This window comes from Anabas testudineus, chromosome 5, assembly GCF_900324465.2.
Source record: "Anabas testudineus chromosome 5, fAnaTes1.2, whole genome shotgun sequence".
Classification (NCBI taxonomy): Eukaryota; Metazoa; Chordata; class Actinopteri; order Anabantiformes; family Anabantidae; genus Anabas; species Anabas testudineus.
Genome location: NC_046614.1, coordinates 18,728,322 through 18,741,123, shown reverse-complemented (window position 1 = coordinate 18,741,123; position 12,802 = coordinate 18,728,322). Strand labels below are relative to the sequence as shown.

At 41.2% G+C, this 12,802-nt stretch overlaps 1 protein-coding gene across 4 annotated transcripts in view; it reads right to left on the bottom strand.

Moving 5' to 3' along the window:
* asic1b (acid-sensing (proton-gated) ion channel 1b) overlaps positions 1 to 12,802 on the bottom strand; it is a 130,476-nt gene that overhangs the window by 14,654 nt on the left and 103,020 nt on the right. For 3 of the 4 annotated variants that reach the window (XM_026350130.1, XM_026350128.1, XM_026350131.1), the window contains one exon: positions 1,939 to 2,089. In XM_026350130.1, the coding sequence (XP_026205915.1) occupies positions 1,939 to 2,089 (151 nt within the window). Of the gene's footprint in view, positions 1 to 1,938; positions 2,090 to 8,326; positions 9,006 to 12,802 lie in introns of those variants that run through there. The other variant, XM_026350129.1, reaches the window with a different exon arrangement.

Sequence of the window (12,802 nt, the reverse complement as noted above, 5' to 3'; positions counted from 1 at the left end):
TGAGAAAATACAACCTCTGAGAGCTTAGTTAGTTTTCACACCCACCGACACACACTTTTTCTCTGATTTCTCTTTTCCTTTATCTTGCTGTGCACTCCATGTGAGTTTGTGATTGTCACTACTGCAGGATGTGAGCACAGTGGCTGTCTCACACTAGGAAGGGTTTTGACTGATGCCACACTGCAGTGTTACTATGTGGAGCTTGTATGTTTTTCAGTGTGCCTACTTGAGTTTCGCCTGGGTGCTCACATAAGTCCAAAGACATGCAGCTCAGGTGAAGTAAAACCTGTAGCGCTACCAGTGGGTGTGAATGTGAGTGACTAAAACTGTTGACTGGCACTTTTATACTGTCCCTAGTGTAACCTGCCTCTTGCCTAATGCGATGTGGGATAAGCTCCAACCCTCTGCAACCCCCAAACAGGATGAACCGGTATAAACATAAATAGATGAAATATCCTGGATATTCAGATTTCTTTCACTGGTACCTAGTAAATTATACCTGCAAGGCCTCATTTATCTACAAAGTACAAAATATGCAGTTCTGGGCTTTAAACATATCTACACGTATTTCTACACAAGAAACTGGGAATTCATTTAGCAGCTTATCCCTTTTGTATTGTGAATGCGATGATCTCACATTATTGTTAACACAGATAAAGTTTAATGTAATACATTCCATAGGCAAACATTATGTGGAATTGTGCTTGGTAGAGAGACTATAACAAATTGTGCACACCACGTCAATAGCGCTTTTACTGTAATTGCTTAAAATAACTGACTGTGAGGCAACAAATGAAGTGTGTAAATATTGGAGCTGTTGTAGAAAGCATGTGCCACAAAATAACACCAGCAACAATGCAGGGACATACATAAAATGAGCCTTTGCATGGGTAGCTCTTTCTGGTTTGCTATTTTTGCCCACAACAGGCAACATAACAATAAAACTACTGGGACTATAATTGACAATATTAGTCATTCTGTGCATGTTTCTACCTGTAAATATATGTGTATGAGCAGATGGATGGAGAACAGGTGAGATGAATGAAAATGATTAATAAATACAATTTATTTTGTTCGTGCCGACACTTTCTATGCTCATATTTTCAGTGGTGTTTGTTCTATGCTCTGATAAATGAGGACCCAGGTGTTTGAGCTGAGATCTGACTGTAATATATTACAGATCTCAGCTTCATGTTTCATGTTTGATGTTGACCGTGATCACAGTGTTTCTGTGACCATACTGAACTGACTTTTCACATTCATATAAACTACTGAAACAAGCACCGTGCAGCTGCACTAAAATCCAAGCTTCGGGATCTCCTGGAGCAGAACAGAGGAGATTGAACTGTGTTGATGAGGGGGCGACCCTGAATGGAAGAGCCTCTAGCCCTCATTGATTTTGTATCTCGCAAATGCTTCTGCTCTTGTTTGATTCATGTGGACTTGGAGTCTTACTGACAAGTAATACAATTATATTACAGAGAAATAAAATTCTCCTGATCAATATCCATCTGTCTTGAAACAAATCAGTCAATAATACCGCATGGACACAGCAGGAGCATTTAAAACTATCAGGGTCTATTTTTCACTCATAATTAATGAAAATGACACACAGTTTCAGATTTTAGGTGCATAACTTGGTATAAATATGCAAGAAATAACTATGCTTAATGAATTTAAGGTTTAGAAATTACATCAAGTGCAGCCTCTGTCTCAGAGATTAGAGGGGAATCTCCGTGATAGCTTTTCCCTCCTGAGACCTCTCACAGCACAAACACTGAAAATAACTAATCTGGTTTTTAATTGATTAAAGAAAATCTCTTTTTAACTAACTCCTCGCTTCAGGGCAAACATAGACACAAATGCGGTGGTTTTATCTGAGGTCTTCATAACCGGGAATTAGATTAATTGAGTGCTGTATCGTCAAAGTAAACTTACCAGTCTCTCCCCATACAGGCAAGTATTCATCCTGCTGGATATCCAACATGAGTTCCAGGCCATTGCCCATCCCACCCTTCATCGTCACCAGCAGGGGTCGTCCATCTTGGCCCGAATTAAAGGTGTAGCATTTTCCATAACGTGTGAATATCTGAAACATACAAAGCATACGACTGTTTTATATTTTGTAGAAACAACAGATGAGATGAGAGAAAATGCTCGGCAAACCTCACTTCTGACACTGAAGCAAAATCTTAGTTTCCAGGTGTGCGTGTTTAATCCTTACGAATTGGAGATAAAGGTCGTGCTGAGCAGGGAATTGTTTTACAGGCACCTATAGTAACCTCTTCTTGTTATGCTGTCAGCAGCAGACCTCAGAGGTCGTCGCGCTCAGATGTTTGTGACAAAGTGAACCCTCACCTCTCTCTGTGTTGCATGGTACAGTATGGGAATATGATATAACTGAAAAACTCCCACACAGAACAACAATGTCTGCTGGCACAAAGGTAAATTTTGCAAAAATTCAGTGAAGGTAATGACTTATGATTTATTTATTTTTATAATTTTATTTACAGCCTTGGGCTGTGGGGAATTAAAACACATGTTTTTACTATTTTGTGACATTTTCATGAACCAGATGGCAGATTAATAAATAATAAAAAACAATGTTTTGTCCAGCTCTAATCTTCATATAATCTTGGAATGCAACAAACTATTGATTGATTAATCTGCCAATTATTTACAAGATTAGTTGATAAAAAATGCTACTAGATATATAAGTTAAAAAACACTACTGTTTACATATTTACATACGTATTTTCAGCTGTGCTAACATAATTGCAAAAGGGTTTTATAATGATTAATGACTCTTTGAAATCGATAAACTTGCATTAGTGGACACAACATGCTACTGGAACACAGCATTGATGTTTGCTGATAACGGGCCTTTCTACACATATGTAGATATTCAATTATAAACAGTGTCTACAGTGTATTTATGATCAATTCGATGTCTTAAAATCTGTTCTTTCAAACTGATCCCAAACTTTTAAACGTTAATGTTGATGCAGTTCTTGTTTTGTTTGACTAATATATTCAGGTTAATATACTAGAAATCAAAAAGCTGTTGAGAAGCTGAACCCAGTGAAGTTATGACATTTCTGCTAAAAGTCAACTAAAGGTCTCAACTCTAATCAAATGGTCACCAAGTGCACTATTTTTCTCTACCAACGAAACTCAAAGCATCTTGGAAAAAGCCAGATAAAGCGAGCGCAGTATGCTTCAGTCTCACTTTTATCTCTATGACACACACCCACAGATGCAACTTTCAGTGAACACGATGCGGCCTTGTCAAAATCTAACTATACCTGCCCTACATGCTAAAATATGCTGTCTTATTAATGGATCTGGCATATACTGTACAGTAGCATCTACAACAGAGATACTGTAGACTGCAGCAAGCAGCTGTGACCTATTGGCAAAGATACTGTATGATTGCCAGTAAACTAATGGATGTATAATCTAATCACAGACATTAGGAAATGGAAAACCATGGCCAGCATCCAAATCATTTACTTTGTTGTTGTGCTGCATGATTAAGGAGCCCAGTATCAAAACATCCTAGCACACAATTAACTTATTATTAACCTCTGACATTTTGACATTCATGAAGAGATGGTAAAAACAGAGGAGGGGTTTGAGAGGAGTTATAATAACTGTAGAATGTCTCCTTTTAATCTGCCAGTCTCTGTCTAAATATTGTACACCACATAAAAATGAAGATAAGGTTTCACTGTAAAATACCCACATCACAACAGAGTTTGTACTAAAAAGCTTTTTCACAAGGATTGCCTAAAAACATTTTTAGGCAATTCTTGTGAATGTATTGTGAAGACCTTGGGAGCACATAATGACGTGTTTAACACAACGATGACTTATGAGTCACACATTAGTGTTTCATGACAAATTACTGAAATGTCACAAACACCAGATGCGCCTAGCATAAAAAAAAAAAAAAAAAAAAAACTGTTGCCATGTCTCAAATAGGAAAACGTAGAATAATGTGAATCCTGTTCTGCGAAGTGTGTGGGAAAGAATGGGACAGGAATCACGATGGATTGCCTCCCAGGGCGTGCTTATCTAGGAGCTTTTAAGCCACAGAGTGGTGAAATGTAATAAGAACCTTCTGATAGTCCGACATGAAATGAGACGTGACCTTTCAAGAGAATAAGTGGCAAAACTGAGTCAAAACAGTGGCTGCGTCGCCCACCTATGTGCAGTGACTCTAGAGCAGGATACAAACATCAATAAAATGCCCCTGAAATCCATCTTAGTCCTGGAGTCTCCTCTCACCATAATCAGATCACTGTTTATCGTTACTCTTTGGAATATAAAGGCGCGGAAATCGCAGGATATTATAGTGGCTTCTGCATCACAATAATGAGCTAAACTTTCAGAAAGACTTCCTTGCTTCTAGCCTGAGACTATTCTCCATGAAACTGTGTAACAGCCAACAGACTCCCACAAATCTAAAACTGATCTATTTGTTAGGATGATTTCTTTCCAAGGTTTTTCCCACTTGCAGCTCACTACAAACCAGTTTTTAGGAGATAAAAGTTGAACATTCAAAGAGGCAATACGGCTCACATTGAAAAGAGAAAATCATTTGGCAGCTCACGGAACCAGAGATAAGACTGTTTGTGATTGCATGGAAGCGTGCACATCTGTTTCACATTGTGCATGTGTGCACAAAAGCATGCTTACATGGCCGGGTGTGTGTGTGTGTACAGTATTTGCATAAATGTGTACAGCCACCAATGCTTGCCATCTGTGTGTTATGTGTTGATAATAATGTGGTGACTGACTACAGGAGGCCAGTAGTCAGAGTTGCTGTGGTAACCAGGAGATTGTGCAGGATGCGCTGAGTGAAGAGCAGCAGCAGGAGTGGGTGCCGTTGGTGACCTTGGGGAGTCGGGATCTTCAGTGTGCTCTGTAGCGCTGAGGTTTGCACTGTCTCAACATGTTTCTTCCTGTCTGTCTATAAAAAATCCCTCATCATCTTGTGTTATCCAGCGTTGCTGTCAGTGTTTGCGCTGCGTAAAAGGCCCTAAATGCATCCTAACAACATAACATGAGCTCTGCATTATTTTTGAAATGTGTAACCTTTTACCAAATACAAAACCACCATCATCACACAAACAACACCTTATTAATAATATAAAAAAAGACAACAACTCAAAATCAATTAATTCTAGATGAATGGGAGCATAAGGGCAGCATTGAATGACTCTTCAAAGTGTTGATTGATTTGAAACTTGCTTCTAATAACCTTGAATGCATTTAGCATTAACAGTGAGTAAATATTTGTGATGCCTACGATAAGCAGCTTTTCCGAAGCAGGTAAATCTGATATTGCACGACTCAACACTGAACCCTATACACTGCATGAAAAATTAAAACTCTGTCTCCTTAACTAAACAGGAATTAAAGATTTAAATCTGCCCCACCTATGAGGAAAAGCACTGAGAGAGACATCACCCTCTCTCATTCTCGCAGGGTGTAGAAATGTCACTGACTCTCTCTTCGATAAATAATTCACAGGCAGACAGCTCAAGACTGTTGAGATGGCCCTCGGCTATCCTTCACATGACAATGTGACAAGGATGCACAAGCTGTTCCCTAAAGTTGCCAGGGAACCACTTTCACTCCTCTCCATTGATTTAAAGATCAGTGCTGAGAACAAAGGTGCGATGTGTTATGACAGTTACAAAAACACACCTAAGAGGGATTGTCTGGCTTTTAACTTGGCACTAAATCAACTCCGCGTACATAGGATTTACCAATATCCTCAGTGTGTTATATGTAATTAGTTTATGGTCAACAAATGCGACGTTTAATGAGTAGATAATGAAGTGTGGCAAATAACTCTTCTGCTGTATCTACGCTGTGTCATTGAACTTCATCTGTATGGGGAGGGAATGCTGCAAGGTACAAGGAATCTAACACTATAATATAATCAAATACAGCACAAATAAATATACCACAGATTTTAATCAACACTTCTAAACCACCTTCAACAAAATACAAACATTACCATAAGCATCACAAATCTCTCAAAAACGATCTCACTTCAGGGTCCACTGAATAGCTATTTTGGAGCTTTCATGCATATCAGACATATGAGATGAGCGTCTACAGCAGCTACCAAACAGACCTTGAGGTGAGATTGTTTTGTCGACTGCTGTTTGCAAGGTCATGAATGAACTTCTAAGTCAATGTGAATATGACATCGTTACAGGTTTTCAAGATCAAACAGAGATTTAACGCAGCAACTCTTCATCTGCTGATGAAGAACGAGTGACACGAAACTCGTGAACCTAAACGCCGTTCTGTCAGTTTGTTCCGAAATGCATCTGATTAGTGAAAAACCCATTGGGATTTATTACCAACTCTGTATTGCACTTCAGTTGTGTGAAGCTTCTTGGTGTCGTTTAGCTCATTATTTTCGTTTCACAAACCACAACTTTTGTTTGTTCAGCTTCACTGTTGTTGTCTGTCCTGAAAGTCAATGCTAATAGCTGTAGCTTTTTTTTTTTTTTGACAGGATTTTCTTTTGAAATGTCATCCACCAATTCACAAAAATTGAGTCGTCATTAAACTGATTACCCAGACGGGAAATGTAGAAAAATGTTGGACATTCCACTAAAGTTTAGGAGTGCTAGGTGGAAAGCTGTGGATTGATAGGATGCACAGGAAGATCTTGGATAGAGTTTGCCATTGAAATCAATGTCTGAGAGCTGCGAGTGAGGAGAGGCCTGCCTGATTTGAATTAAGCATGTGCTGTTAAAGCACGGATAAAGACGGATGAAGCACTAACATGGAGGAAATTATAGATTGATCGGGCCAGTGGATTTCAAGTGAGGAAGATCAAGAGAGACATAGCAGCATGGGGGGGTTCCTGCACAAAAGTCAATACATCCTGAAACCTATTGCATGTAGACAAGCTTGCCTTCCTCCTCCACACCTCACCTCTCAAGTATGACTGATTCTACTGGTCTGACTCATGTCGACAATCTTGTCATGCCCACCCTGAGGCCACGCAGGGAATCATTGATTATCTATGCACTAACACATAACACATATCCCTAAAATTCAGACCGCAGCATTATGTTTATCGCCGAAACAGGTTGCTGTTGCTTGGTCACCCTTGAAAATACTCTGCACAACACGAACTGTTCTTGAAGACATGGTGAAATGTGTTTAACTGTGATAACTTGTTTTGCGGTTCCAGATGCACTGCACTTACATTTGTAGGGAAATAACAGCTTTTTTGATGCATTATTTGAGAACATACAAAGACCGAGGGCTGCTCACCAAGGCAAATTAGAAATTCACATCAACACACAGACAGTCCTGCCTGCTGTAAATTGCCAAAATCTAACTGTTTGAAACACCAGAAGAAAATCTATTTAGCTGAAAACAAATTTGGGTAATGAGGTGGGAGAGACGGGAATGCTGGCTTTCACATTGTTCTCCATTGACAGAGAGCAATCAGAGGGGCTGCACTTTCACCAGCGAGGCCAATGTTAACTGCTCTTCATCACAGTGTCGGGGAGTGTCCTTAAGCATTTCTGAATGGATAAAAAAGTCTTCATTAACAGCTGATTTGTCTCTTGTGAGCATAGGATTGTACACATTGATCCAGCAGTGATGGACGACAGGGATGGGACCCAGTCAGACCACATGTTGAATGCAGACGGTTGCTTTACAATGAATTTTCTCAATTTTGATTCTGTTTGGTGTCAGAATCTGAATTTTCCTGTGTCTATATCTGTGAATTAATAGTGAAACAAAATGAGAGACAGTGTTAAGAACTGAGAAAGAGTGAAGAGCAATCTGATGCTGATGATTTTAATCTTTAAAAATGCAACTACCATAGCATCATAGGAAACGTTGTTAGTCAATTTAGCAAAGCTATGAATATCACAGCAGTCTAATTGAGGTACATTATGAGCTGAAATCTAATTATGTAAGAAAAATCGCTGCTAACCCTCTACACTGCACAGGTCTTTATATACATATTAAAGTGGCATTTCTATGGCTGGAGAGAAAGTGAAAAACTGGAGCCATCACCAAGCAACAGTGCTGAGAAATGCGCATTGTTACAGCCGCAGATTGCTGCGCTCAAAACAAATTAATTACGTGGCCACTTGGTTTCTATCCGCGCGTCATAAAAGATACTGAAAGGCACTACACACAGTTCACCTTCTGCCCCACTCTCATCCTAACGATGAGATGAGTTACAGCCATCTCCAAAAGCTGCATCAACCTGTTGGGAGGTGGTAGGCGAGTTTAGGAACAAAGACCTGAACTTTGGCGACACACTCACGGTGCTGAAATTGCGCGGCCCACAGAGCTCTCCCTGGTATCGACAGTACAGCAGCATCTCCTCCAGCTGGTGTCCCAGCCGGTCCAGCAGCTGCCTCATGGACGGCTGGGACTCCCGCGGAGGAGGAAGAAAGTGGTTGAAGTCCAGAATCCGAGACAGCGGGGACCAAGGCGGTTCGCCCGGCGCGCTCCCGCCACCGTCGCCCCGCAGAGGTGTGAGCGCCTCCCTCGCCGCTGGTGACACCTGCCAGTTCCTTCCCAAAAGTCCCAGCCATCTCCCCGCGCTGAATATGTCCGTCTTCTTCATTCGACGCGGCAGCAGAAGGTTCTGGTTACAGATGGTGACAGCGGGGAAAACCAGCCGCTTGGCGTAAACCATGTGCGCTTTAGTGTACATGGGCGAGGAGAGCAGGTACCGCACTCTGTTTGAGGACCAAGTGAAGAGCAGAGCCAAAGCTGCAAGAAACGCCAGGAGCCACGCAACTCTCCTGGGGTACGAGCCGCTGAGGAAGATGTGCCTCAAGCCGTGCAAAGTGGTGTGTTTCAAGAAGAGCTTCCCGGCTTCGGCGAGGGAGCCCGGTCTCGGTTTGGATCCAGAGGAGTCGCACTGGCACATTTTGGAGGAATGCCGGTGCGCGCTTTCAGCGTCGATCCCGCCGCGGTCACAGTGAATGAGCCCACACTCGCCTCTGCGCTCTCCGACGGCTGCTGTGTGTCAGAGACTTTGGAGAGAGAGAGAGAGCGGGGGGAGTGAGGCGCACGCACGGTCCTCTCAGCCGCTGAGCAGCAGCTTGTGGCAGTAATGGGGGAGTATTTTGTCAGTCGCACAGCGCTCTCCCTGAGCTTGTCCGGGGGTGTGGGAGGCGAAGAGTGATTTAGTGCGCGACTGTGCTGCAACAAGAGTTTAAGAGACGATTTTATCCAAATTACGCCTCTAAAAATTTAGGGGAAAATGCCCCAGAGACAACGGATTTAGTTAAAATCACACAGTTTTATGGTAATTACAAGTTCATTCTTCCTGCTTTTTATTCTCACTTTTCTGTCTCATCCACTTCCCTCACACAGACACACACACACACACACACACACACACACACACAGACACACACACACACATACTCTTTTTCAGAGTGCTGTTTGGTGAATGAAATCATTGGCCTCAGTAGCTACAGACCATTCGTCTTCCTTTTCAAGTCCGTCACACACACTTACAGGCTCTCACATACACACATGTACTCCACACCTCACACCCGTGCATTGTAATCCCTCCTCGCCCACAATTTGTATTCTTCCTCAAAGCTGAACAATGCATTGTAGCAGGTAATGCTGTGGAGCCCGTGGAGCCTCATCTTTTGTTCCACCAGGTGAATTTTCTGTGTTGCACGTCCAAAGCTGGAGACAACAAAACAACCGTGTTTCACACGTTGGTGATGGTCAGATGTATTTAAAGTTGCTGACACTCCTGTCAGTTCTCTGATGTGTCTGAATCAAGCATTTGAAATGTTAGAAGGGAAACAAAAGGGTCAAGCTGCAGGTAAAATAACCCAAATCATGTTGCATGTAGCATCTTCTTAAGTCCCAAATAGCCTAAGTTAGATGTAATGAGTTTTTCTGACCCCAGTTTGGTTATGAAACACATTCAAGCAGGCGACAGAAGCTTGAATGCACCACTGACGAAGCGTTGTGCGAACACCATCTTCCTCTCTGGGGCTGTTGGTTAAGTGGTGGTTCTTGCTTGGCTGCTCATCATCACGCTGCGTTCCAATCCAGAGTAAAAGCTGGATGCCATGCAGGACTGATTCTCACTTTCTGGTCCGACTTTTTTGGCACAGTGTGTAATGTGTCTGTGTGAGGTAGGTTTACTGCGTCATTGAGAGAAAAAAAAAATGAGAAGGAAATGGAGTGAATGAAAGGAGAAAGAGAGCATGAAGCTGGTGTATTTAGGGAATCAAGGTTTTGTGTCTTGTCTTTTCTGTTTTAAAATATAAATCCTGTTCCTGGTACTGTCTGTAATGTCTGTAAACATGTGGCTGTCATCACAAAAAGTAACATGATGCTAAATACATGAGCAGTCTTAAAAATCTTTTATTGCTTACTAAAAAATATGGCATATTGTAGGTCAGTGGTGAACAAGGACACATTTGCAATCAATAGTCCGTGTAATAAATGTACAATTAACTTTTCCTTCCTTTCAAATAAAAGGTAACTTGGTGTAACCAGGCGAAGGGGACTTAAAACGAGGTCAGTACTTTGTATACCAGCACTGAAAATAGTGAAGTTTCATGGCAATTCACTTCATTCCAGTATTTACTGGTGAAATAACTTGGTGCACATGGTTCGAACTCAACTTTGGTGAACGCTGACCCATGCCACCCATGTGACAGGCACAGGGTTTGACCTTCGCTGCTCAAAAACCCACGGAGGGGAATATATCTGCATTTATGTGAGTGCTGTTCTATGAGTCTGTGGAGGAGGCGTTCACAGCACTTTGGAGTATATCTCTACTGGGAAAAAGTTAAATACTGTAACTTTAACCTCCTTTTGCCATAGTAAGAACTGACCAGTGATGTGCAGACAGTTATGAGACAGGATCGATATATCTTCAGAATAAACTCTGTGAATTTGATGTCCTCCTAACAACTGAGCTGACAGGATTACTAACAGTCATGAGAGATTCTTTTATTGAACAAAAACGGCAAACAACAGTGAACAAACTGCCAGGGAGAGTAAACAGAACACTTTTGGGTGTGAGCAGGCCTTTACTGTGTGCTAACTGGTTTGTCCTATAACTATTCAGTCATTCATCATTCATTCATTAACATGCACGAAGTTATCTATTTGCCAGTTAGAGTGTGATGTACATTTTTGCAAACTGAAACGATTCTGCTAAACACCAAGAGATCTTCAGTGCTAACATTTTTTATGCTTAATTTAGGATTTCTGTTTTATTCTGAGGCTCCATTAATGCAAGGTTCTATCATTTTCAATAGCGTAAGTAAGTGTAAATACACAGTATATATTCAACAACCCCACTGGCCTTGAAAGTAAAGCATACTTTGTGGGTTTAAAAGCCCAAAACAGTTATGGACTTTCATAACGCTTAACGTCAAATGTTTTAGCATTTAGTAAAAACTCTACAGACTGAAACCTGGCCTGCATGTGAACATATGCTCACCTCAAGCTTTGGGCCTCTGCTTATGTCTAACATTTACATTTACGTATAGTTATTTGAACAAAGCGACTTACGAGTGAGGTACAAAGCAAGCAAATATCTAAGCCAAGGAGACGAACTTTAAAGTAAAGTGCTCTAGAGAGAGCTGTTTTAGTTTCATGGGGTATACGGACACGTTTTTGTTAAGTTTTTAGTGCAGAGAAAGATTCAGAAGAGTTCTGTTTTCAGCAAAAGTGTTGATTTAACATCAGAACATGAAAAGCATAATATGACCCCTTTAAATACAACTTTGTTTGGCAACTTCAGTATGATAAAAGTTAGAGCTTGTGCTGCAGCGATTGTTATTTGATGTGATGCAATAAATGCTGCACACATATCACCCAGCCTGATATTAAGACACTTTATTTTCTGTCTTCATACATAAAGGGCCCACTTCTTCCTGCATCGATGTAATAGTTTCTTGTGCAGGCTCCACCTCACCCACCCACAATCTACATCATAATGCACATAGCATGTACATGACAGAAAATTCAAGCACTACTGAGGACAGAAGATAGGATCAGGCAACCACCAGCAGTTTAATGGCTCTTCATGTTTCTGGGTTCATACGGGACACGGCCTGCTTACTCATACTTTTCTGTCAGCAATATACTGTGGCACACCTCAGCATGTCCCTTCTGAGGACAATCAGACCTTCTACTTGGATGATTACTCTTGTTTTAATGAGTGATTGAAGTCTAGAAGAATAGTTGCTCAACTCCGCACCCATGATAGCAGCTGAGTGAGATCCCTCTATCACATATTCAACAATGGTAACATAGTTATTAGGACAGGATGCTGCATAAGTAGGAGAGGAAGTAAAAGAATGAGATGGGCAAACATGCACGAGTAACTTAGGTTACTTGGACCATAAATATAGATTATTTGTAACTTCCATATAAATCAAGGTAACTGTGCATCAGAAGTCACCAGAGATGAATCCTGACACTTCTGGCATTTAACAGCATTTGTTCAAGCCCATTTCCCCAGTCAACTCATCGAGAGAGACATATTGGAGGAGAGCCTCTGTGCAACAAGCTAATCCGTCTGAGTGAAGGGATAATGATGTACTTGCTTGACATAGAAACACAATCCCACAGCAAATGTAACAACAACAGAATAACAAATGCATGCTGCTCTGGAACCGCAGTTTAAGAGTTTGACTAATGAACCCATTATGAAAGCACACAGGCATATTCGTTGAGGGACCTTGGGCGAGTATCTTTAGTCTATTAATACCTAAGCATCTCAGACATAAATAAATGT